The 23488-nt window shown below is 42.6% G+C and overlaps 2 protein-coding genes across 2 annotated transcripts in view; both read right to left on the bottom strand.

Annotated features, from left to right (window-relative positions):
• Positions 1 to 818: 818 nt before the first annotated feature.
• ca4a (carbonic anhydrase IV a) lies at positions 819 to 9594 on the bottom strand. Its single transcript, XM_073480019.1, is given in 9 exon segments — positions 819 to 998; positions 1962 to 2125; positions 2220 to 2286; positions 2394 to 2486; positions 2725 to 2870; positions 2954 to 3118; positions 4904 to 4948; positions 9463 to 9582; positions 9585 to 9594. Coding segments are annotated over 9 exon segments (990 nt in total).
• A 4751-nt stretch (positions 9595 to 14345) lies between these two features.
• The window catches only part of mtmr4 (myotubularin related protein 4), a 41864-nt gene continuing 32721 nt past the window's right edge, over positions 14346 to 23488 (bottom strand). Inside the window, exons 11-19 of the mRNA XM_073479280.1 lie at positions 22711 to 22822; positions 21954 to 22149; positions 21366 to 21551; positions 20468 to 20638; positions 20031 to 20185; positions 18396 to 19833; positions 18114 to 18224; positions 17814 to 17902; positions 14346 to 16161 (exon numbers count right to left, since the gene is read on the bottom strand). Coding sequence (XP_073335381.1) covers positions 15984 to 16161; positions 17814 to 17902; positions 18114 to 18224; positions 18396 to 19833; positions 20031 to 20185; positions 20468 to 20638; positions 21366 to 21551; positions 21954 to 22149; positions 22711 to 22822 — 2636 coding nt within the window. The 3' untranslated portion in view covers positions 14346 to 15983. The remainder of the gene's footprint in view (positions 16162 to 17813; positions 17903 to 18113; positions 18225 to 18395; positions 19834 to 20030; positions 20186 to 20467; positions 20639 to 21365; positions 21552 to 21953; positions 22150 to 22710; positions 22823 to 23488) is intronic.

The following is a 23488-nucleotide window of genomic DNA, read 5'->3' on the forward strand; positions in this document are numbered from 1 at the left end:
TACCTCTTCATCTTTGTCTCAGGTGTCAGTAGCCTCTGACTCTGGGAGGAGAAAGACTGCAGCTCTGCTCTCAGATCAGCTTGCAGTTGTTCCTGCAGAGACCTCACACCTCTCGCCCTCTCCTTCTTTCCCCAAACAGCTGCTGACTGAGTGGCTGTGCGGGGTTCACCTGACGGCCGCACTCTGGGCTCCTAGACTTAGAGAGAAAAGCCAAACTGCTGACTCCTTTGACCGCTGACTTTGAAATAGAGCTCATCTTTTGTGACTCAGTTCTGCTATTAATAGCTCAATGCTGTTCACATGCCCCACTGAGAACGACGCGTCACGTGCCAGGTCATGGGGCTGACATCGGCACTCAGAGCGCAAACCGTTGGCCACATTAGCGGAGACTAAATTTACCTGACATTGGACAAGGCGGATGAGGTCTAAAGTGTACACAGGGGTGTGCTGGTTTTTAGAGAATGATTATTGAAAAATTAGGGCATGACTAAGGGATCTGGTGATTGAGTTTTAATACAGTTGTCACTTTGAGTGCTTGGTAACCTGCTTTATGGCACATTCATAATGCTGAAATAAGACCTACTACTTCACTAGGCATGCATGAATGCTGGTCAAACCCTCACAGCACCTTTCGTAAGGCATTCCTCGGACGCCTTTGTCATCTGTGTTGTAAGGGAGGAACACCGGGTGAGTCATGCCTGCACTGCGACGTGGTCGATCATCCTAGCCACCATGCGATGACGATGTTACAAACAAGGGTTTTGATAGAGAACTTATTGTGTTCTTGGATGTCGCAGTGCAGCATGGGATGCCCCGCTCTAGTTGGGTTGGGACAGTCCCAAGGCCGTGACGATAGCGGCCACAAGGAAGGCAGAGCTGGCCAGGATCACCGTGCCTCCCGACCGGAACACCTGCCGACCGTTCAGGGGCTGGACCGGCCTGAAGGTGCCCACCATCGCCTTCCCGTCGTGGAACTTGAGCTCAGAGAACGCACGCAGCTGCAGGGACAGAAGACAAACAGTCATGTTAGCTTCCGGGTTCTGGAAAGACCAAGGTGTGCAATCTGAATCTGTGAATGTAGCGTTTTTGTCTGAACTTGTACAACAGTAACTGGACGTAGCTAAATATTCATATGATATATATTCATGTATTGGGATCAATATTGTACTTTACTTGAGTATTTCAAATTTTTATGGTACTTGTCACATTTCAGGTGTCTATGAGTTGCTAGCAGTTCCATCAAAGAAACAATTCCCCTTTAAAATCTTCACAAAGTGGTCAAATTGTCCAATATTTTACAAAACATGTTATAGAAAAAACAACAACTTTGTTTTGTCTTTTTCAATATCTCAGTAATTATCTCACAACTATTTACAGTAGGATTGTTGCATTGGTGGTTTTGCTTAAAGGTGCAATTTGTCAACTAGAGTGGCCGACAACTGCTGCTCTTTGCCTAGACAGCATAATAGTCCATATTCACATGGCGGACATTTTCCTCAGGGTGGAAAGCTGGAATGCTGGGATAACGTTATGCTGCTGTGTTCCAGGTCGCAAACAGTACAAAAGGATTCTGACACATTGTTCTCATTTCACATTGATCAGCCACTGAACAGATGATTTATAGTGAAAATCTGAAGGGACATCAGGCCATATTTCGAGGTAAAACAACACATTTGCTAACCCTTTAGCTAATATTAGCTTTCAACCACTTCCTTGTGAACATGGTCTATGTAAGACTTTGTTTTTTGGTTCATATATAGTACACTAAAGGCAAAGCACTTGTTGCTCACATAAATCTTTCAGCAGCTATCAGACTAATAGATAATGTTAGTTCATTTTTTAAATGGTTTAAACTAAAATTGTGGCCAAATCTAACAAACACCTTTCTCAACATTTTAAATGAAAAAAAAAAAAAATGTGAAAAACATAAGTCCTTTAAATGTTCTGGTCTTAATCCTAACCTGATCCATGCTCAGGGGGATGGGGTTCTCGAACAGGGTCCAGATCACAGCCTCAGTGCATCCTGGGGTGGTCAGAGAGCCCTTATAGCGATAATAGGAGGTCATATTCTGCTCAGATGGGATCAGCTGTGCCAGCGAGATGGGATTCAGAGATGTGTTGCCATCTGAAAACAGGAAATATAAAATATGAGATGTTAGCAACAGTGCTCTGTAGCTACAGTATGTGTTGAGTTGGTTATATTGAACTTCAGCACTTACTTGTAGCTTTGATATTTTTTAGAGCGCTGACGATGGGGTCATACTTTCGGTTTCCACTGTTGGACACCTGAAAATGGAAATATACACATTTCAGCACTGTTTTGTTTTTTTCATCTTGAGATCTACTCTGAAATAGCAGTTTAATGTCATCAGTAGAGGACTGAAAATGGTTACCTCGTAGAAAAACCCAAGGACTGCAACTCCCTCTGGGTCTGATAGTGCTGTTGTCAGATCAGTGTAGTGGTGCTTCATGTGAACAATGTGTAACTGTAGAGAAAATATCACAGATGTTAAGAGTTGTTTACAATTCGTGTAGAAGAGTTTATGGCTGTCTCATCATTTGAAGAGAACATTTCATGCTCTAACAACAGAAGCAGATATCAGTTCAACTCTCAATCAAAACTGTTTCTAAAGGACTTGATTTATAAAACAAATCAGTCTGTGCTTAACAGCTGACCATGTTAATGAAAGGCTGTGTGTCTTTTTGATAGTCAGGTTAAATTACCTCCATGGGATACTGCTCCCCATCGATGGTGTGTTCAGAGCCAGGCCCCCCGTTGGTGCCCCAGTGCAGGTGGAACTGTACAGCCTTGTAGGTGGTGGGCAGGCCTCCACCCGAGATGGTGCTCAAGTGAGGAACTCCAACCTGAACTGGACGCACAGGACATAAAAAGTTCACACAACAGCTTCACAGCAGTGATGTCTATGTGATTTTTAATGAAAAATATGCTCACCCGAGTGGCCATTGTTCTTGATCGTTTCTCTGAAGATCTGCTGGTAGTTGTCGAACTTGAAAGGAGTCAGCCGCTCGTCCTTCAAAGTCTTTCTGGTGACAACGTTGATCGGCGACTGGTATTTTCCTCCACAGTTGCTGTTGGCGTGATTCCACTTTTCTGGCACTAAAAACAGAGAGACACCTCAGTTAATCAAGTTGGACTGATCGCTTTCTGTTCAACAGTCTCTGATAAATTTCAGTTCAGTTTCACATTGGTCATAACATGGAGACAGCACTTCTATGAGTTGGTAATGATCTTGTTGGAGCAGCTGACAGTGGGCAAACATCTTATTTCTTTGAGATCTGACTGTTACTTTTGATTCAGATGATCACTTAATCTTAATTGAACGTTTTAAGCTCTAAGAGGGAATGTTTTAGGTTGGTTTTGTTCATATCTCTCTGAAAGGACTCCACTACCCAAGTCCATGGAGTACCACAGGGATCCATTATTGGTCCTTTACTCTTCTACATATACGTGTTATCTTCAGGTTGGATATTTCAAAAGCATCATGTCAGATTTCATTTTCATGTAGATGGTTCAAAGATCTACTTCTGATGCAATTGCAGTAACATGATGCATCTGAATTATAAACTGCAGGTCGGTCCCTCAAAGGTCATTTCCTTCAATTAAACTCCAATAAATCAGAAGTTATTATCACAGGCTCAGACTTTTCCTCACTCTTAGAATTCTTGTGATCATTGGCTCATTGCAGATACTTCATTGTCATATTTGATTACAGATTTAATTTTGATTGACAAGTGGACCCGGTTTTCCAATCCTGCTTCCTATCTTCAGAGCATTTCCAAAATGTGATCTTTGTCATCTGCAAAGCTCTTGGAAACAGTACTGATTACCTGCCTGAGTCAGTACAATCTGTCCAAACTTCAGCTGGTTCAGATGCTGGCTGTAACAACAAGACTATACTTGAGATCCAACAGAAGATCACTCATAACCCTGTTTCAGCATCTTTAATGGTTGTCTGTATATTTTAGAGTAGATGTATTGTATTATATTAACGAAATATAAGGCATGTATTGGATTCGTTCGTGACTGTATTTCTGATTTACAAACCCCAAACGAGAGTACAGCCTGAGATTCTCCGGTAAATCCAAATTAACAATCCGAAGTTGAGTGGTGAAAGAACCATGGAACAACCTGCAATCAGGCTAACGAGCTCTTCATTTCAATCTCTCCTGAAAATGTTTTATTCTGTGCTTTCACTGCTTTCAACTGTTTGATTTAATCTGTAAATGTGTTCTGTATATTAATCTCAGCTGTTTATGTATTATTGCACCACACATCTGTTGGTTTCATGTCTTTTGTGGAGCATTTTAGGAGTTGGGAGAGCCAGGGGAGTGTGTCGGGGGCTAGCTGGTTAGCATACTAACTTCAGAATATATCTTTGCAGCTCAATACATAGATGTCATAATGTCACTGTTATTCACATTCTGTTGACAATTTTGTTTAATTTTTGATGTTCTCAACTAAATGTCTCATACATTGCACCTTAAAAGGTGCACTGTGTAGTTTGGGGGAAGAAATTTTATTCAGAAAAGAAAGATCTTCATTGACAGATTTTTTTAATGCCTAAACAAACCAATTTAAACAGACTTTCCTTGTTTTCATGACTGAATAAATACACTGACCTTAAAGGACAACACAATTTCATACTGTTTTACTTTGTTTATATGTGGTGGACCCTGCCACCTTTCTAGTTTTCAAACAGTGTTCTGGGGACCTTATCTTCCTCTGAGAACAGCTTGTTTATTAAGTTATGAAAAATATAATTATTTCTGAATTTGTATTATTACCTCATTAATACTGTGAATAATAATATTCTGAGTTTGAATTTCTTCTCCAAAACTACTTAGTGCCTCTTTAAAGTTCTATGTGTTTAAATGAACTTACCATTGCACTGATGATCACAGGTGAACTGGGACTGATAGCACCAATCTGAAACAGAGGAACAAATGATATCATTTCTGTTAAGAGAAGGTTTTCATTGATAAGACACTCACACACTTCCATCTTGATCTTTGATGCCAACAGCAAATAATATAAAGAACATAATCACACATGCTTAATGCCAATGATAATATCAATCAGTCCCCTGCATTGTTAACCTCTGGGGCACACTAACAAGCCTCAGCCTATTGTGAGAGCAGAATGGGATGTTTCTTCTCAACATATACACTGACAACTGTCCAGCTAGATTTTATGTGTATTTACAAATGTGCCCTTTTTAGTTTATTTTTTTTCCCTTGCTGCAAACAGTGAATTGTTCTCCTATTGGTTGAAGTCAGCTGTTATTCCCGGCCATACAAAAAGCCCTAATACACAGGAATTGTCTTCCTATTCACAAAAAAGTTGGCGTTTGTGCTTTATCTTTCCGTGCTATCAGAATAAACACAGAGCCAATCTTTTGCATCAGCGAGGTCCCATTCTCACATGTTTGTCTGAGGGTTTATTAATATTTCACAATTGGTTTGCATGTTTCCACCCCCGTGCTCGGAGACAAATATCTGCAGCTATCTCACAAATCAAATATTTATGAAAAACACACATGCCATTGAAAAAATACGGGGAGGGTCTCCAGCTCTGCTGTTAGGCTGGTATGAGGACTTCTCCCGTTGTTTGTGAAGGAAGTCAGTGCTGGGTTTCTTTGCCATGTTGGTAAGCCTTTTCCTCCTGCTCCTGCATGATAATGGGTACTGAAAATAAACGCAGCAGGCAGGACGCACATTTTGGGGGGGTTCGGATTGTTTTCACATGTGCCATCGTTCTCTACACTGGTGCCTGTAAATAAAGATATGCTCATTTCTTTAATTTACTCGTACGTTTCTGTTCTTGTTGCAGGATTTGCACGCGTGTGAGTGAGTGGAGCATGAACACTGCAGAAGAAAAACATCTTAGGACTCAGAAATGTTTAATTACTCTCAGCACAGCCTGGATGATGAAGGTATTAAAAGATTATGATAAATTTTTGGCTTTGACTCACGTTTACACGCTACATGGTCTGACTGACAGTATGGGTGGCAACTGTGAAAATGCGTCACTTTCCCTCCTCACAAATCTGCACTGAGGCTGCAGAAAAAATGAGTCTCATCATAGGAACATTCAGGACTACAGTTGTGTGAGGCCTATAAATGCACCAATTACATCTGAAAACAGTGATAATAAAACGAGTCAGTCATCAGTCGTGACCTTCATAGAAGACGCTCTGACCCAACAAAATTGCTCTCATAAAAATAATGTTTGCTCATGTTTCGTTCTGTAAATGTAGGTGGAAAGTAACTAAGTGCATTTACTCAAGTACTGCACTTAAAGGGTAACACCACCATTTTACACATGTGTTTACAGGTCTTGGGGAGTACCACTGCATATGTTAAAAAGTAGTAAGAAGACACGTTTTGAAAAGGAGGAAGGACGCCTGGAATCAAAAAGGCGTTATTCCTGGTTCTGCTGTATCGATTTTGATCAATCCCTGGTGCCTACATTACCCACGATGCAATTTGGCCACTGAGTGACATCACTGGAGGCAATTTATCATATGACGTGCAGCCTCCTCTGGAGTCACAAAAGGATCTATACATATAACTTTTATTTATACTACACATGTAGTAGCACTCCTCAAGACCTGACACACACTTTAATGTTTAAATTGATGGAGTTACCCTTTAATTCTGGAATATTCTGGAATATCATGTTAGCGGTTATCTCAAAGTTAAGGTAACTCTCCAACTGAGGGACTTGCAAAGGATAGATTTCATAAAGAATGGTCAAAATTCAAGCAGCACAGGCAGACACGTCCTGGCGTTTAGTCTTAAAAGCAGTTTCATCAGATCATCATGGTAAATGTCTTTCAAATTTTAAGTCCCTAGTTTGCAATGACGGGCTGCTACTATAAATGTGAAGTCTTCAGGCCCAGGCTGACTCAAATGATGTCACGTGAGTCATTTTCTGAGACGTTTAAAAAGGTGACTCCGCAGCTACAGACGACACAACACAGCTGTTTTCTGTGTACTCATGATGAGTACACTGAACTTCATGTGTAAACAATGGTGGAGTTACCCTTTAAGTACAAATTTGAACTTTTAAGAACATTTTTTTTGACAACATTTAAGATGGAAAATATTATACTTTTTACTCCTCTGCATAGTTACTAGCTAAGTAACCACCCCAGAAATAATCTGTTCACAGATAATGTAATTGAGTACTTTTGTAACTTTAAGACTAATAATAAATCTTTTACTGAAGTCATATTCTCACTGCAGCACTTTTACTTAATGTGTATCTTTTTTTTTTTGACAGTGATGTTGGTGGCTTCACTTTATTAAACATGAGCCATTTATTATGGCTCATAGTCACTCGTTTTCACCTCAGCCAATCAGATTCCTGTCCGCACAACTCTTGACCAATCGGCGCTGGGCATTTGATCTTTTGTGCGTCGCGGAGCAAACCGAACAATATGAATGAGTTTCAATGGCCGTGAAATCTCTGCCAAGAAGAGAAGGAGAGCAGAGGAAACTGTCGTGGAGGAAAACAAAAGGCAGCGAAACGAAAACAAATGGCTCGCGTCTGCCTGCACGTCGACCACAGTGAAAACGTTAATGTGAGCTCGGAGACGGACCTTTTCAAGCCATTGTGTTGAGTGCGCCACGCAGAGCCAGACATAAACTGTGTGCGTGTGCGTATGTGTGTGTGTGTGTGTGTGTAGACGCTGAGTTTCACACACGGAAACACACGGTTCAAAAGGAAAGGGGGAACTGAGACTGTGCCATGGTGTGCCAATCCTCCCCCAACAAAATGAGCACTTCATTCTTTTTTTTTGGCCGATTCGTTCACTCCAAACTAAAAAAGAGAGGAATTAATTGTTTTTCATCAGGTTTCTTTTTCTCACCGCAAACACACAACTTTTCCGGGGCTTTGTGCGTCCAGCTGAAATACACCGATATCTATCCAACAGCGCGCCGCCGCTCATTGCTCCACAGAGCGCATGTGACCGGGACGCGCCTCCTCAACACAGAGCGCACTGAGCAGCCACAGGGTGCCTGATAGACTGGCATGGAGGGGCTGGTGCTTTATCTCAAACTCAAAAGATAACGCTTTTATTTACATCACAGGAAAGATAGACAATAACTCACCCCTGGATGTGGTCTCCAACTCACATCCATTGGAATATTTCAAAATAAGAGTTGTCAAGCAGGAAACCACTCGTTCCTCTCCACTCTGTTCATTCTATATGATTAGATGTGTCGTTTAACTGGACTTCTAAATCGCGCAGAATAATAACAAAACCTAATTGGATCATATTTTACAGACAGATAGAAAATATGTGTTTGGAATTCACGAGGAAACACCTCTGGGGATCGTTGGTGATCATCCAGATGTGCGCATTCGCAGATCGCACTGACAAAAAAAGCCCAATCAATCAAGTCAGTCATTAATTACAGCTACCTCACTCCATTATAGTCGAATTTACTCTATTACAGTCTGCAGTGTGCTCTTCCCTCTCAGATGAACGCCTCAGGAGCAGCCGCTGAGTGTGGAGACATGAGCGCTGAGCAGCTCGACGCGTCTCTCTGCGGCAACCAGGACGCAAACGTCTCTCATTGGCTGAGCGTGGATCCGAGCAGGTGCACGAGAGGGAGGGAGAGAGAGAGGGAGAGGGAGAGAGAGAGGGAGAGAGAGAGAGAGGGAGCGAGGTGTCCGAACCACAGAGTCTCAGCTCGGTCCGGTCTGTCTCCTTCTGGCTCAGCCGATCCACAGCCTCAGTGCCTTTGAACAGGGAGGTGAGAGCGCAATGTGCAGATGAGCGTGTCGGACACGCACAGACACACAAACGGAGGAACATCATCAGTGAGATGGACGGGGCAGGTGTGCGGGAGTGGAGGAAGCGTCACGCAGGCTGTTTTGGTGCGGGGAGGAGGGGGGGGGGGCGTCTTTTTTTCTTCATCTGAGGAGCTGTGGCTCTGCGCTGATTTTCCCTGTTTTTCTCCACCGAGAGCATCTTTCTTTTTCACCTATCTCTGGATTTAGATTCTTGGGATTCCGCAGTAAATCAACTTTTTAATTGAACAGAGCTCGGCACGGTTGGAAAAAAAAGAGGGGGAAAAAAGGAAAAGAAGCACCCTGCTGGTCTCACTGATGTATTTACTGACTTGATATTCATTGTTAATGTTAGGAGTTTAATATATTCATGAATTCAGGTATTAATAATGTGCCAATTGCATGCTCAGATGTAAAGTAACCTCACAGATTTTGATCAGAAATGTAAAATAAATATTAAAAACAGGCTGAAATTCAGCAGAAAAAACAAAAAAAATCCGTTCCTGGTAGAAGATATTCAACTAATCATCCCATTCCCATGACAATATCTGCATAGAGCCGTTCAGTAGCAAGATAAAATCTAAATAAAACCACCACTTAATTGACAAATCCTCCAGCTCTGAATGAAAGAGACTCACCTCCTGCTCCTGTGCAGATGGTCCAGAAGGATGCCAGGAGAACGGGCAGGACGAGCCGCTGCATTCTGGAGCGTCTGTGAGTCGGCGGAGGGAAAGCAACACAATGACTTGTTTTTGCCAATGTGATCGCATTCTTGCAGGGGGTCTCATACTTATCTATCAGCATACCCCGACAGGAAAGAAAGAGTGGCCCCTCCCCCTTCGGGCATCGCCTCTTAATAAAGCTCGGCGCTGATAAGACAGGGGGGCCAATCAGTGGGCTCCTGGAGGCGCAGGGGCCAAAATGTAACGCAGTCAGAAGCGTCCCGGTGCTGTTAATGATCAATGTGGGCAGCTCAGGGCTCCACAGGTAACTCAAGGTGGCCCTCAGAGGACACACCGAGGAGAGGAGCATTAGTATTAGTTCCCCGTGTTCCTTTACATTAAGGTCAGAAATATCACTGTACGCCACACTGCCAGTATCAGATACCCTGAGTCATCTTCACTGAAGTCATATGACACTCATACTAAGAGAAATATTGAAACCCATGACTCCATGTTTTATTTCTATGTCTGTAAAATAATCAAAATGAAATGATTCTAGAAGAAATATTCTAATTATTTCAGTTAAAGTAGCACACTATAGCCTGAAATACTCTATTACAAGCTTTACTCCGTAAGTAGAGAAATATTTGCAACGAAATGTTCTGAAATGATCAAAAATAAAAGAACTCCTTGTTGTTTTATTGGATCGTTGTTTTGGTGTATTCATATGTATTGTCGTTAAAAGCACTGGTGGAATGTAACTAAGTACGTTAACTCAAGTACTGTACTTAAGTGCAATTGTTAGGTACTTGTACTTAACTTGAGTATCTCCATTTTCTGCTACTTTCTGCTTTCACTCCACCACATTTAGGAGGCAAATATTGTATTTACACTCACTGTATTTATTTGATTACTCTAGTAACTAGTTACTTTGCAGATTATATCTTTTATGTTTTAGAGTGCATTTTAATGTAATATAATGTCATTTATAGGCAATCAAATAAAAAACAAAAGCATGTGGAATGCTGAATACAGTCAGCTGACCCACAGTAGACCTATGCAGTATAAATATATGAAACTGATGCAGAATTTACTTTTACTTTTTGATACTGAAGTACATTTATTGCCAGATAATTACTCAAATACATTTAATTTCAAATACTTCAAGACTTTTATTCAAGTATTATTTGTATGAGTGACTTTAACTTGTACCAAAGTAGTATTTTAACACAATATCTGTACTTTTACTTAAGTATAGGTTTTGGGTACTTTTAACAATCCTGGTAAAAAGTACCTGAAAGTTATACTTGAGTAAAACTCAAGATATCGTGTGTAAATATCACTTTTGTCAGTCGGTCATATGAATAGTACTTGAGTAAAAGTCTCTAGGTATCTGACATTAAATGTACTCAAGTATCAAAAGTACAATACACATATATTTAGATGTATGTATATACTGCTATGCCATGGGTCGGCTGATTATCAGAGCAGATACTGAACATTTCTCTGATTATTGGAATATTTTTTAAAAAATCTGATTCCCTATAAGATAAATTAATTTAAAAATGTGCTACTTTGGCTTTGATGCAGCAAGTACTCTGCAAAGTTACTAGTAACTAAAAGTTATCAAATAAATGTAATGAAGTAGAAATAAAATATTTGCCTGCAAAATGTAGTGGAGTGGAAGTAGAAAGTAGCAGAAAATGGAAATACTCACGTACAAATACAAATGCGTAAGAATTGTCCGTAAGTATAGTACTTGAGTAAATGTACTCAGTTACATTCCATCACTGTTCATGTGTAATGTTGTAGTAAAAGTGGGGGTAATTTAAACATCTGTGCATCATATTTTATAAACTGATCAGATGTTTTAAAGGTGCATTATGTAAGAATGGGCCAGCTGTCAAATCCATACTCTAAATAAACAGGCAGCAGCCCAGTCCTATCGGACTGTCACCTCTTAAGGTACAAAGTGGCTAGCGGCTAGCTGCTAGTTAGCATGCTAACTTCAGTAGACATCTCTACAACATTATACAAACGACTCTGACATAACGTCAGAATTGTTATTTCTTCACACTGGATAATGTTGGTTAATATTTGAATGTTTTAAACTTAAATTCCTACACACTGCACTTTTAATCTGTCACATAAATGTAGTGGAGCAGAGGCGAGAAGAAAAGGCAGTACTAGAGTAAATGTACTTAGTTACTTTCCACCACTGTATCTCCTGCACATGTTCCCAAAATTCACTGAGGACATATTTGATATCTTACAATAACATGTGGGCTCTGCACTAGAATTCAAAATAAAGTTTTGTGGTTTTGAACAGCACCAGTCTGTAATAAGTGACCCTCTGAGATCAGTGAGGTTTAAACACAGAGAGGCTGAGCGACACACAGACAGACAGACAGGGAGATGCTCACACACACATACACACACGCACGCACACACACCTATTTCCACCTGAGAGCGGCACATCTCAAAATCTTTAAAAATGTTTATTTTCCAGCCCAGTTCCCCCAGTCCACAAAACCTGCCCAGTCAGTGCAAAGCTTTGCAAAAAAAAAAAAAGAAAACCCTCAACAGAAAAGTTCGAGCTGTCACCTTTATTTTCATTCACCAAGTGGAAACCTAGAATACCCTCAGCCTGAATTATTGATCATGCTGAGTGAGTGAGTACAGTGAGGGACATTGGCAAGTTCCTCCCTAAAAAAACATGAATTAGCTTGCGTTGCTATTTTTGAAGACTTTTGCCTGAAATAGGAAGACGGTGCGTGTGTGATATCTCATGTGGATTGTGTGTGGACGTTTATCAGTCATGTTATGAGGACAAACCTAATCTGTTTATACAGTGTTTACACGTCTTCCTTTTGGGGACAAAATGCAAGTCCCCACAGTGTTAATCGTTACATTTTAGGGTGAAGACTGGGTAAAAGGTTAGGTTAAGGTTAGGTTTAGGTTAGGGTTACTGTAAGGTAAGTAGTAGTTCAGGTTCAGGTTTGGGTTAGTATCCAGTTAATGAATGTAAATCAGTGTAATGTCCTCTGACGTGATGGCATCAGGGTATCGTTATGAATAAGCGGTTCCTAAATCAGCTTCACTTTAAAACTTGTTCCCATAAAGGAAATGAGTGCTGATTCTTTTTCGGTCAGAACTTTACTCATCCCTTACCAGAGATAAATGAAGAAATGAAGAAAGCTGTGACAGCTATGTGAAATTATGCAATGATCTCCTGATTTGATTCCACTGAAAGTGCTGCTCTTTCTGCAGATGTACCGCCTCGTGTTCCAGATGATGGAAAAGAGCCATCTGGTGGATAAATGGAAGAAAAGCATTGGTGTTTTTTCCTTGATGTGTTTCCCAGAGCTGGAAGAAGTCCCTCTTCACTGAATATCTATGTGTCTCTGGTTGTGACTTCACTGTGCACAACAATGTTTGTGCAGTTTGACACTTTAGCGCTGTTTTTAATACCCATCTGCTAATGAGGGAAAGTTGCTCCGTGTGTAACACATGACTGTAGAAGCAGGATTTTACGTCATCACGTGTACTTCAGAAGCCAGTCGTGGTCCGATAAGCAACCTACACAGGTGTGATGTGGGAGCCTCTCCAATGCACAAACACTGAGAACAGACTTTGCAGTGAAGTCGGAGGCATCTCGTATGAAACAGTTCAACTTTTTAAATGAAAAATATATGAAATTTCATACATTCGGGATTTCTCAATGAGGGGAAACAAGATGTGATTTGAGGAATTATTAATACATTAATTTACAGGGGTCCTTGAGAGGGTTCCAGAGGTCCCCAGCAAAAATGGGAATCATTTATTTTCACTATAATGCCAGAATGTATGACTATTTTTGATCATGTGTTTCATACACTTTCCGTAATAAAACACCTAGAAGTAAAAGTCTCATCAGATGATCACTTTTAGCAAAAGGCGGTCTGAGTTTAGGGGTCCTTGATGTGAAAAAGTTTGAGAACCACTATCTTAAACCATGTTTACAGAGGATCTTTGAGTTAAGTAAAAGTACTCCATTACAAGTAAAAAGGATAAGAGGTAAAGATACGTATTGTGCAGAGTAGCCACTGCCAGTGTTATATAATTATACATTATATCACATGTATGCAGCATTGTGTGGGGTGCTAGTGGGGTTTATTATCGCTACAATATGTACTGGGTTCACTGTAAAAGCATTAAAAGGACATTCTCAAGTAAAGTACAAGTATTAGCTGGGGGCGGCTCAGGAGGTAGAGTGGTCTTACACTAATTGGAGGGTCGGCGCTTCTCTTCCCGGCCCCTGCAGTCTACATGTAGAAGTGTCCTTGAGCAAGACACCTTACCCCAAATTGCATCAGGTGGCTCTTCTTCTGTTGTGTTTGCGCATATCAATGGTTATCGCTCCTGATGAGCAGGTGGTGCCCTGCAAGCCAGCCTCTGCCATCAGTGTGTGAATGCTTATGTGACTGCGTGAATGCTTTGTGTTGTAAAGCGTTTTGAGTGGTTGATTAGAAGACAAAAGGTCTCAATAAAGACAGTCTACAGAGTATTTACTTTAGAATTTGGTTAAGAACAGATTCCTTTATGTCTGTATACATTCAGCTCATCAGTTAAATTCAGTTTGATCTTTGTCACTTGTGTTTGTTTCTTTCTTGTTTTTGTGGTAAATTTGCTAAACTTCTACAATTTACCGTACATTACACTGCATTTGAGCCTCTTAATATCATAATAATGTGATTTATTCACATCTTTAAACCTCACATCTCTCTTTGGACAGTCTGGACCTCGTGGTGAGACGTCTGGAATCAACAATGAACTCTTTTCCGCAGCCACATGCAAAGAAGCAAACTTGGAAACAGATGCATGATATAATCTTTTATTTTAACCCATGGGATTTAACTTTTACAGTGCATTTCTTTACAACAATTATTCATTAAGTGACAGGTTTGAGCCACCACTACGGATCAGATAACTATGTATGTTACATTTCTGAGTTCCTCTTACAGATTTTGACTTCATGAACACCGTGTGATTAAAATCCCAAATATTAGACGATGGATAACCACACAGGTTAACTAATTCAGTGACATCCGATCATCTGTTGAAGCAGTTAGATTCGTTATCAAACTGAACCATCTGTTAATCTTTAGTCGTCTCAGTGTTGTTAAGCAGCTAACTATCTGTACCATTAAAACATACAGAGAGGTGGCCAATTAGAAACCTGCTGCCATCCGTAAGAAAGAAAAAGGCTTTAAAAATAGACAGAACAAAATATGGCACTATTGTCTCAAGGAACAACCAGTAGACACAAACACATTTTTTTTTAAAGGGGACTGTGGCCGAACTCCCCTAAACAGAACAAGAAACTCCAAGCACTTTGTTCAGTCTTTTCTCAGCAGTCTTCACCGCCAGCTAACAATCTGAGGAGGAGTCATCAGTCAGATGGACATCGAGCCGATCATTCACAAACATCTCAGCAGAAAAACCTTCCACAGGACCTTCAAATGACATTTTCTCACAGCAGGAGAAGACATGACAGAAATCTGCAGCCTCCCACCATCTTTGTGTTCTCTTCCTCTTAACACATCACGCACACATCCCACAAAACAAACAACACGCAGCATTGCACCAATCTGTCCCTCAGCACACGTCCCTCAGAATGTCTCGTGTTGCGACGTGGCCATACCAGAGGAAAGCATTGATAAAGACAGAACCACATTGACTGTGCATATACAGAACTTTGAAAACACATTGCAGCAATGAACACATATACGAGCCACCAAATGCACATAAAGTCGATCCAGTTATCCGTTACATATTACATTCAGGCTCCAAGAAAAAGATGCGATGACAAAGTAAACAGCAGATTTCTCCCTTTTGCTCAAGTTTGGTCTCAGATTCCCTCGAATACACAACAGCTAGTAGTGCACAAAATAAGAATACAAAATTAGACTTTTAAATACTGTAGCAGCAATTCTTTTCTTTTTAAAGTTGAAGCCTCCAGTAGTACAGGTAAAGGCTTTGGAGTCCCCGACACGTGGGAGGGTGAACGATTGTCCTCTGAAGTGCGAGACGGTGTCTGGAAGGAGGGTGCAGGTGTTTTGGTGCTAAAGGTGGGTGACTCTGCTGGGGGTGGACAGGTTGGAGGTGCGTCTCGGACAGGGCACCGCCAGAGGACTGAGCCACGTGGAGGCAGCCGGACGCTGCCGCGCTCCAGGCTGAAAATGTCTTTGACCAGAAGGGGTTTGTTCTGTAGGAAAACCTCCCCTGCTGTCACTTCCATCCCAGACGATCTCCTTCCTCATTCCCGCCTCTCAGACAGTCTCACAGTGTATCTCCGTTTCCAAACCGAGCCTCCCAAAGAGCAACAACTCCTCCTCATCTTTCCCCTCCTCCGCAGCCAAAACCACAGCAGGTTGAGGTTACAACGGGGCGCCCGGCTCATCAGTCCAAAACGAGTAGGACAGAGCCGAGGCGGGCCATGCTGCGCAACGCTTCTCTCAGCTGGAGGCTGTGGCGATGGCCTTCTTGAGCTGCTGGCAGCGGATCTCGCGGGTGCGGGACTCCAGGAGCAGGTCGTGGCAGGTGTTGCAGACCAGCACCGGGTCGTACAGCTGCTGGTCGGGGATGGGCAGCTTCAGATGACAACAGTCTTTACAGAACACATTGCCACAGTTCCTGATGATGGAGAGCACACAAAGTTAGGATACTCCTTTTACATGCAATAGTAGGTCTTTGATATGTATTGTAATGAGCAGCCTACCTATTCTTAACCTAATCTCAATTTTTAGAGCTCTTCCCTCACCCACACACACTCAGAAACTCATCTTTACCCACCCTAATGACCCTAAATTCTCAGTTGATATTTCAGACCAATGACGGTGATGTAGTCTATTAGTTCAAATGTTTCCGGGCTCTGGACACTGAACTCACTGTTTAAATACAGTAACTATTAATAATCTAAATGAGACACTGAACTGATACGATTTAATTACTCCATTTAACACTGACTGAGTTGTTCCTGTGTGGGCTTTAAATCAATTTCATCTAATAGCTTCTTTTACTCTTTGGCACATTTTGTTCGTTCTCTGTATTTTCAGACTCAGTTGATATGAATTTCTTTCTCCCAGTGTTTCAGTGGAGCATATAAATAATTCTCCGGCTAACCAAGAGCCTTTAATTCTGAAACCATGGGCTGAGACCAAAGCTTGGTTTGTTCCCTAGAAATTACAAAGCAAAGTCTTTGAACTGCAGGCTGCTACACTGGCAAAATTGTGCTGCGAGTGTCAGGAGAAATGTAAATAAAAAAAACAGTTTGAGTTTAAAAGGAAATAATAAACTCTGCTGAACAAATGTTCATTAGATGCTTTTGATTAGTGAATACACAGATCGGGGTGTTATTGAATTTGATCTTGAAGCAGCTACAACTGAAGGGAGTATAAGCAGATATTAAGACCGGGAAGTGTTAAGGATTAGTTCGACACTTAAGAAGAGACATTTTCTTGCTGAGAGTTAGATGATAAAATTGATAACAATCTCATGTCTGTACGCTAAATATGAAGCTGGAGCAGGCAGCTGGTTAGCTTAGCTTAGCACAAAGACTGGAAACAGGAGGAAACAGCGAGTCTGGCTCCGTATAAAGGCAACAAAGACGGACTGATTGTGATGGTTACATATTCTTTAATATTTCTGGCTTTCCTATAATCCATATTGTTGTTAAACAAATAGGTTTTTAACTTTTTTGACCTGATGGTCAGAAATGAATAAGACAGTTTGGAAAGTAGTAACTTTTGATCATTTAAAAAAACAACTATTTATTGATAAATGGAAGAAAAAAAAAACATTAATGGTGAAAAATTTAATTAATCGAGCCCTTTGCGTGCTCTTTTTTTAGACAAATGCTGTGATTTAAAAGCCCAAAAACCACAAACTGTCTGGCCAATAAGCTTCGGCCAAATCACTTGTGCCCAAAGGTATTTTTAACAAGTAAAAGGCTGACTATGCCTCAGATATCATCAGCGTACAAGGGACTCTTCTTCAGTCTTGATACTGATATGAACCCTGAATTTAAGCTGGTCACCCATGAACCGCAAGTATTTAAAAGACTGAGACTTTTTCTGTATTTCAACTGATGAAAATAATGTTGGCTCAGTTGACATTTTCAGATTTTAAACAAAAGATGCAACATTGTAAACACAACAATATTTTATAAGAGGAGTGCGTTGATCACATCTAAAAGTGTGCTTGAGGAAGAGTACTAATGATCTGAGGTTAAACCCTAAGTTGTTTCTCTTCTACCTTTTCATGTGTGAGTAAATGTGAAGCCCCACCTGCAGTGGTGACGTCTCTTGGCTATCCAGAACTCACAGTCACAGTTGAAACAGTGGGAGGCCATGTGGTCGGGTACCCACCTCGTGACCTACACACACACACACACACACACACACACACACACACACACACACACACACACACACACACACACACACACACACACACACAGACATCTTTATCAGAACAGTGTGCTGTAAATAAAGGTGCTCCTAACCACACAGGTGAGGGGGAGGAAGGACGGTGAGGAAGTGGAGACAGAAGCTATATTAGACGATGAAGCAATAAGGGATACTGACCTCTGTGTCCTTGGGCTCCACTCGATCCCAGCTGCCCTCAGACAGACGGTCCTCGCTGTGGGTCGACAGAGAATCCTCCTCGTTGCTGTTGTCTGACTCACGCAGACAAGTCTGGAAACACAGAGGGAAAAGGGCAAGGTCAGAAGACTGACAGGAAGGAGAGAAGGGAGAACGCTTCCTGGAGATAATCTAAAGTAAATATTTACAAACACTGCAGACAGAAAGAAGCTTCGAGTGCTGGGCCGTCTGGTATTAATATCATCCCTGAAAAAATCTACTCACAATGTCATCCTCGTAGTCGATGTCTGGCTCTGAGGGAGGGGTGCTGTACTGTTTACTCTCTAGTCTCATCTGCAGCTGTCGCACCTGCTGCCTCAGCACCTCCACCTCCTGCTTGTAGCCTGCCTCGATCTGCCGCAGTCTCTGCTGCACGGCGTCCATGGGCACCGGCAGCCCGTCATCATCCAGGTAAGCTGGGGCCTGAGGTGGGGGAGGGGAGCTGGAAGCGGAGGGCGAGGAGTATGATGCCGGCAGGAGCTGATGTGCTGCCAGGGAGTAGCTGTTGAGGGCAGCGGCAGCAGGCCCGTACAGGCCAGTGTAGCCTGCACTCCTGGCAGCAGACAGCCACCCGGCCTGCATAGGGCTGCTGGGACAACAAAGAGCCTCTCTGCGGCAGCACTGGGATGCATTGGCGATGGCGAAGCCCTGGGAGCGGAGCAGCTTGTTGGCAAGCCGACGGCTCTGGTAAGTGTTGGGCTGCAGGGCCCGGCCGACACCAGAGTGACCAGCGCTGCTGCACGCGGACTGGACCAGACCCTGGACACTCTCCCAGTGGGAGCCGAACAGGGACAGGTCTGAGAGCTGGCTCTGGGAGATCAGGTGGCGAGCTGCTACCTGGGTGCAGTCTACAGGAGTTAACACACGCTCTCTTCCTTTTACTACTTCTGTCCTCGTGTCCTCTTTCTCCTTCTGGGGTTGAACCTGGGGTTGTGACTCAGGCTGCTCCTCATCAATTAAATTATTCTGGGTAACATCCTGGCTCTCTGCGGGAGGCAGGGTGGGGGGAGGTTCTCCCTCACCTGTGAGAGTCTCAGTGGAGTCCTCCATGGGAAGGAGCTGCTTCAGAGCCAGCAGATCTGCAGATTCTGGGAGGCCGTTTGCTTGGCCATCAGTGTGGCCGTTAAGCAGCGACTCCTTGCCGTTGCAGGGGAGAGGTAAGCACGGCTCGGATTTATGAGAGGGTGACGTGGGGCTCTCAGCAGTCCTACAGGGGCTCTCAGCCTCCAGCGGAGGTGGTGGGAGAGGAGGGTTGGTGATCTGAGGCAAAGCTTGTTGGAGGACAGGAGTGGGGAAGGGAGTGTGAGCGAGTGCAACGTCTGTACTGAGAGGGACGGGGGGAAGAGGCAGAGAGGGCAGGGGCTGTGTGGTGAGGCAGGGCTCCTCCAGTGCGTCTTCACAGCTCTCTGCAACCGGGCCATCCTCTGGAGTCTTGGCAGGACTCTGACGAAGAGGTTCTCCTTCATTGCTGTCCAGTCCAGTGTCAGGTATGACCTCACCAGAGATGTCTGCAGAGGTTTCTTCTGTGGCTGGTGAAGGTTCTAGGGCAGAGCGACCCTCCTGGCAGTGCTTATTGAGGTTGGGGTCACTGGATGTACGTGTCAGGGGCACCCCGTTCTCAAAAGCTGACAGCAGGTTGTCCATGGAGCGGGTCTTGGGAAGTCTAGAAACAGAAATATATTTAAATAAAAGGAGATTTCTTTTTCCAATGATACAATTCTCTGTTTGGGACACTAGAGGGCAGTCTGACTAAGTAATTTTGAATTAATGTAAATTTCAATTCATGGACCTTCAAGAACAGTATGTACAGATACAGATAGTAACAGATCAGGTTTGCATCTAACAAACAAACAAACACACCTGTCCAGAGAACGGGAGGTGAGTTCGTCTCCTGCGACACTCAGGGGGAGGTAGAGCTCCATAGAGTCGTCCACAGCGGTGCAGGGGGAGGAGGTGGGCAGGTAAACAGCTGTCCACAGCTGTAATGCCCGTGTGTGGCAGACTGGCTGCAGCACCTGGCAGATGAGGACAATCACACAAGGTCAATATACAGTAATGAAGGGGCCTGTTCGTGCTGAAAAAGACAGTTAGGGGATGAATTCAGGCATACTATTCATTACTCATTTATCAAACCACTTTCTCTGCTTAGGGTCTGAGAGAAATAAGAATAGACAAGTGCTGATTTTCACTACAGTCTATAAATACCACTGTTCCCTTAAGCAAGGAACCTTCTCCTTAAAAAAGCTGCTAACTCCTAGTTGTTACCATGTAAAGACACTACAAAAAATGGTAGGTACCATATCATGACTGGGGATGTAGAGGAAGTTCTGGAAGTTCTTGTTTCCACTGCGAAGCAAGGACCACACAGAGCAGGTGCGTTTGTAGATGTTCCTCGCCTCCCTCTCACGAGCGTTGTTACACAGGAAGGTGCCGTAAAGACACGAGTACGTGTGCTGCACCAACTTGACCTGGACACACGGGGAAGACAGAAAATTAAGTCGGGCCTTCACACTGGCAATGATTTACAATGTTCTTGATGGTTTGACAGCGCTCTGTAAAATGGACGTATCAACTAGTTGAAGATTAGCGTGATTAGGTTATAGAACAACAGTGGTGGTTACTATTCTGATTGGCTGCAACACTTTCAAGGCAATGGCACAAGGATTAATCAATCAAAAAATATTTTGCTATGTGTTTTCCTTCTGTGAAGATGGTTTCATGTAGGGCTGCACAATATAGTGAAAAAACTCATAGTGGGATGATTTTGACAGATATTATTATTGCGATGATTCATTAGTAGGAAAGATAATTTTTTAGTTTCACTGAAAACAGCCATCAAAATCATGACCGTGTGACATTTCTTTGGGTGTGTACTGAACAAACATGTTTTCTTACATCTGGAGAACATGATTTGTAGGCAAGAGCATCTCTGCAGCACGACAGTACTTCATTATTATGTTTTTTTGTCCCACATTTGACCTTTATCAAAAAATTACATGTTCTGGGATTTGGATATTACACTTGGCCATATTGCAATTTTGATAATATTTTGATTCCTTGTGCAGCCCTAGTTTCATGCAATGCCAGACAACACGTCGCTTATACTGAGGTTTATTGGGAAATTGGTCACTAAAAATGTATACAGTCATTGTTCCAAAGACGGAGAGAAGTAAAGAGTTCTGTCTGACCACCCACCAGGAAGGCCTCGTTGAACTCAAACAGACAGGGGAACTGTTTGAGCAGCTGGTGAACACAGTCCAGCCACTGCAGGAAGACGGGACACTGCTCGCTCACATCGTCAGTGTTCTCCTGGTGACCACAGCGGTCCCCGAACTTATGACCGTAGTCCAGCCAGTCAGTCTCTACGAGCACCTGGAAACCCTGTGGACGACACGGCAGTCAGAAGATAATATCACAGTGCAACAAAAACCATACCTGAAAGATTTTGCATTGTACTCCATTGACAGATATAGTCTATTTTATTGTACAAATTCCTTGGCACTACATTACCCACAGTGCAACAGTCAGTTCTGTCAGAGACTTTGGTGTATTATGCTAGTAGCAGCTAATGTAGACCAGGCCCCCAGGAGGAGCGTCAGGCTCTGAAGCCAGTTTTCGTAGCGGCCAAACTGTGTAATTACATCTTTACGTGATGCACTGCAGCCCAAAAGACATCACTTGAGGCACACAGACTTTGTAAAGTCAGTTATACAACATTTTTAAGAAGTATATCAAAGTTTGACTAAATGGAACCTTCTGTAGCCAAACCATGTAGACTCTGACCTCTAATGTCCTGTAGTAGGGGTCCAATAGGATCTTGGCGAGGGCTACAATCTGCGGTGTGCGGTCCCACCCGTCTGAACAGTGCACCAAGACAGGACGGCCTTCCCTCTCCACTGCTGAACACACCAGAGTGGCTGCCTTCAGCATGACAGACAGGTGCTGCAGCCAACGGGTGCTCTCAAGTGCTGAAAGCCAGCTGGAAACAACAGAGGAGACTGATTAGATACAAATCTATACAGGAACTGCCCCAGCTTATGAAGTGATCTGAGCTGAGATACTGTATACAAACATCAGCTTCGGTTACTCAGGTTTAATTTAGATTGGGTTATCAGGCTGACAGAAGGAGAAGGGCTCTGACCTACATCTCTGGAGGCCTCCCTGCGTCATTACACACCTCCATCAGAATAACAACGAGCCTCAAAATAATCTGGCATGACGTAATAGCAGCAACCTACATACTATACATACAATCACACATGCAGTACACACGGAGTCACACATGTAAACACACTAGTCAAACACACACAGCTGGTAAAAACACACAGATGTAAACATGGAAACACACTCATCCACTTTCTGTGTGTACAGACAGACAGCTGGCCAGCCCAGCAGGAATGGGACTGGACTGTGGCAGTGTTCCCATCTCTGTGTGGTGTCGCCTTACTGTGAGGTGAAAACATCAGAATGGGCGGAGGGAGAGGGAGGCACAAATGAAGGCAGAGCCACTCAGAGAGAAAGGTCAAACAGATCGACTTACTTTCCTGGATCCGGGATCTGACTGCAGACAGTCCTCAGAGCCTGGAAGCTGTTCCTGATGGCGTGGATGTTGGCCATTCCCATGAACATCACCTCACAGTTGGGGTAGTACTCTAAACACAAATGAACATAAACTGTGATGAAGGCCATAAGATGAACAACACTTAAGAGTGTAGGATTCAGCAGCATCATGTGTTCAGATGAAACATTGAACATTGAATGAAACATTCATAGTTTTTAACATTTACATCTTCATTTGAATTCCTCAGCAGTCAACCATCAACTGTAAATGTGACCGTGTGCAGTCACAACCTCTTGGCAAAAATAAGAATGTTATGTATTTTGGAGAGCTACAGTTGTGTTTGCTTGTTTTATAGCTGCATTAATACTTTTTTTGGCAACTTGGGGGCAGAAAAATAAGCTAAAAACACATCTGACACATCACCTTAAAAGTTAATACAGCAAATATATTAGAGAACAACTACCTCATTTACACATTTAAAAGCAGCGCTCTTCCTTTAGCTCTGCTTTGGTCTCCATCATCTCCTGGGAAAAATAAGCAGCTCCTGTGTTTATGACTCAGGTCCACTTGCCTCTTTGGGCTTCCCTTAATTGACTGTGTTATTGCATAAATATGAAAAATATTTTTTAATTTGTAATTACACATATTTAAAGTGCATTCTACTTCACAAAATATAAAACAGCATAAACTGTGATTCCCTATATATTTTTCTATATGCTGTATATTCTATGTTCTATATTTTTTGCTAGAAACAGTA

Source organism: Pagrus major, chromosome 13, assembly GCF_040436345.1.
Source record: "Pagrus major chromosome 13, Pma_NU_1.0".
Classification (NCBI taxonomy): Eukaryota; Metazoa; Chordata; class Actinopteri; order Spariformes; family Sparidae; genus Pagrus; species Pagrus major.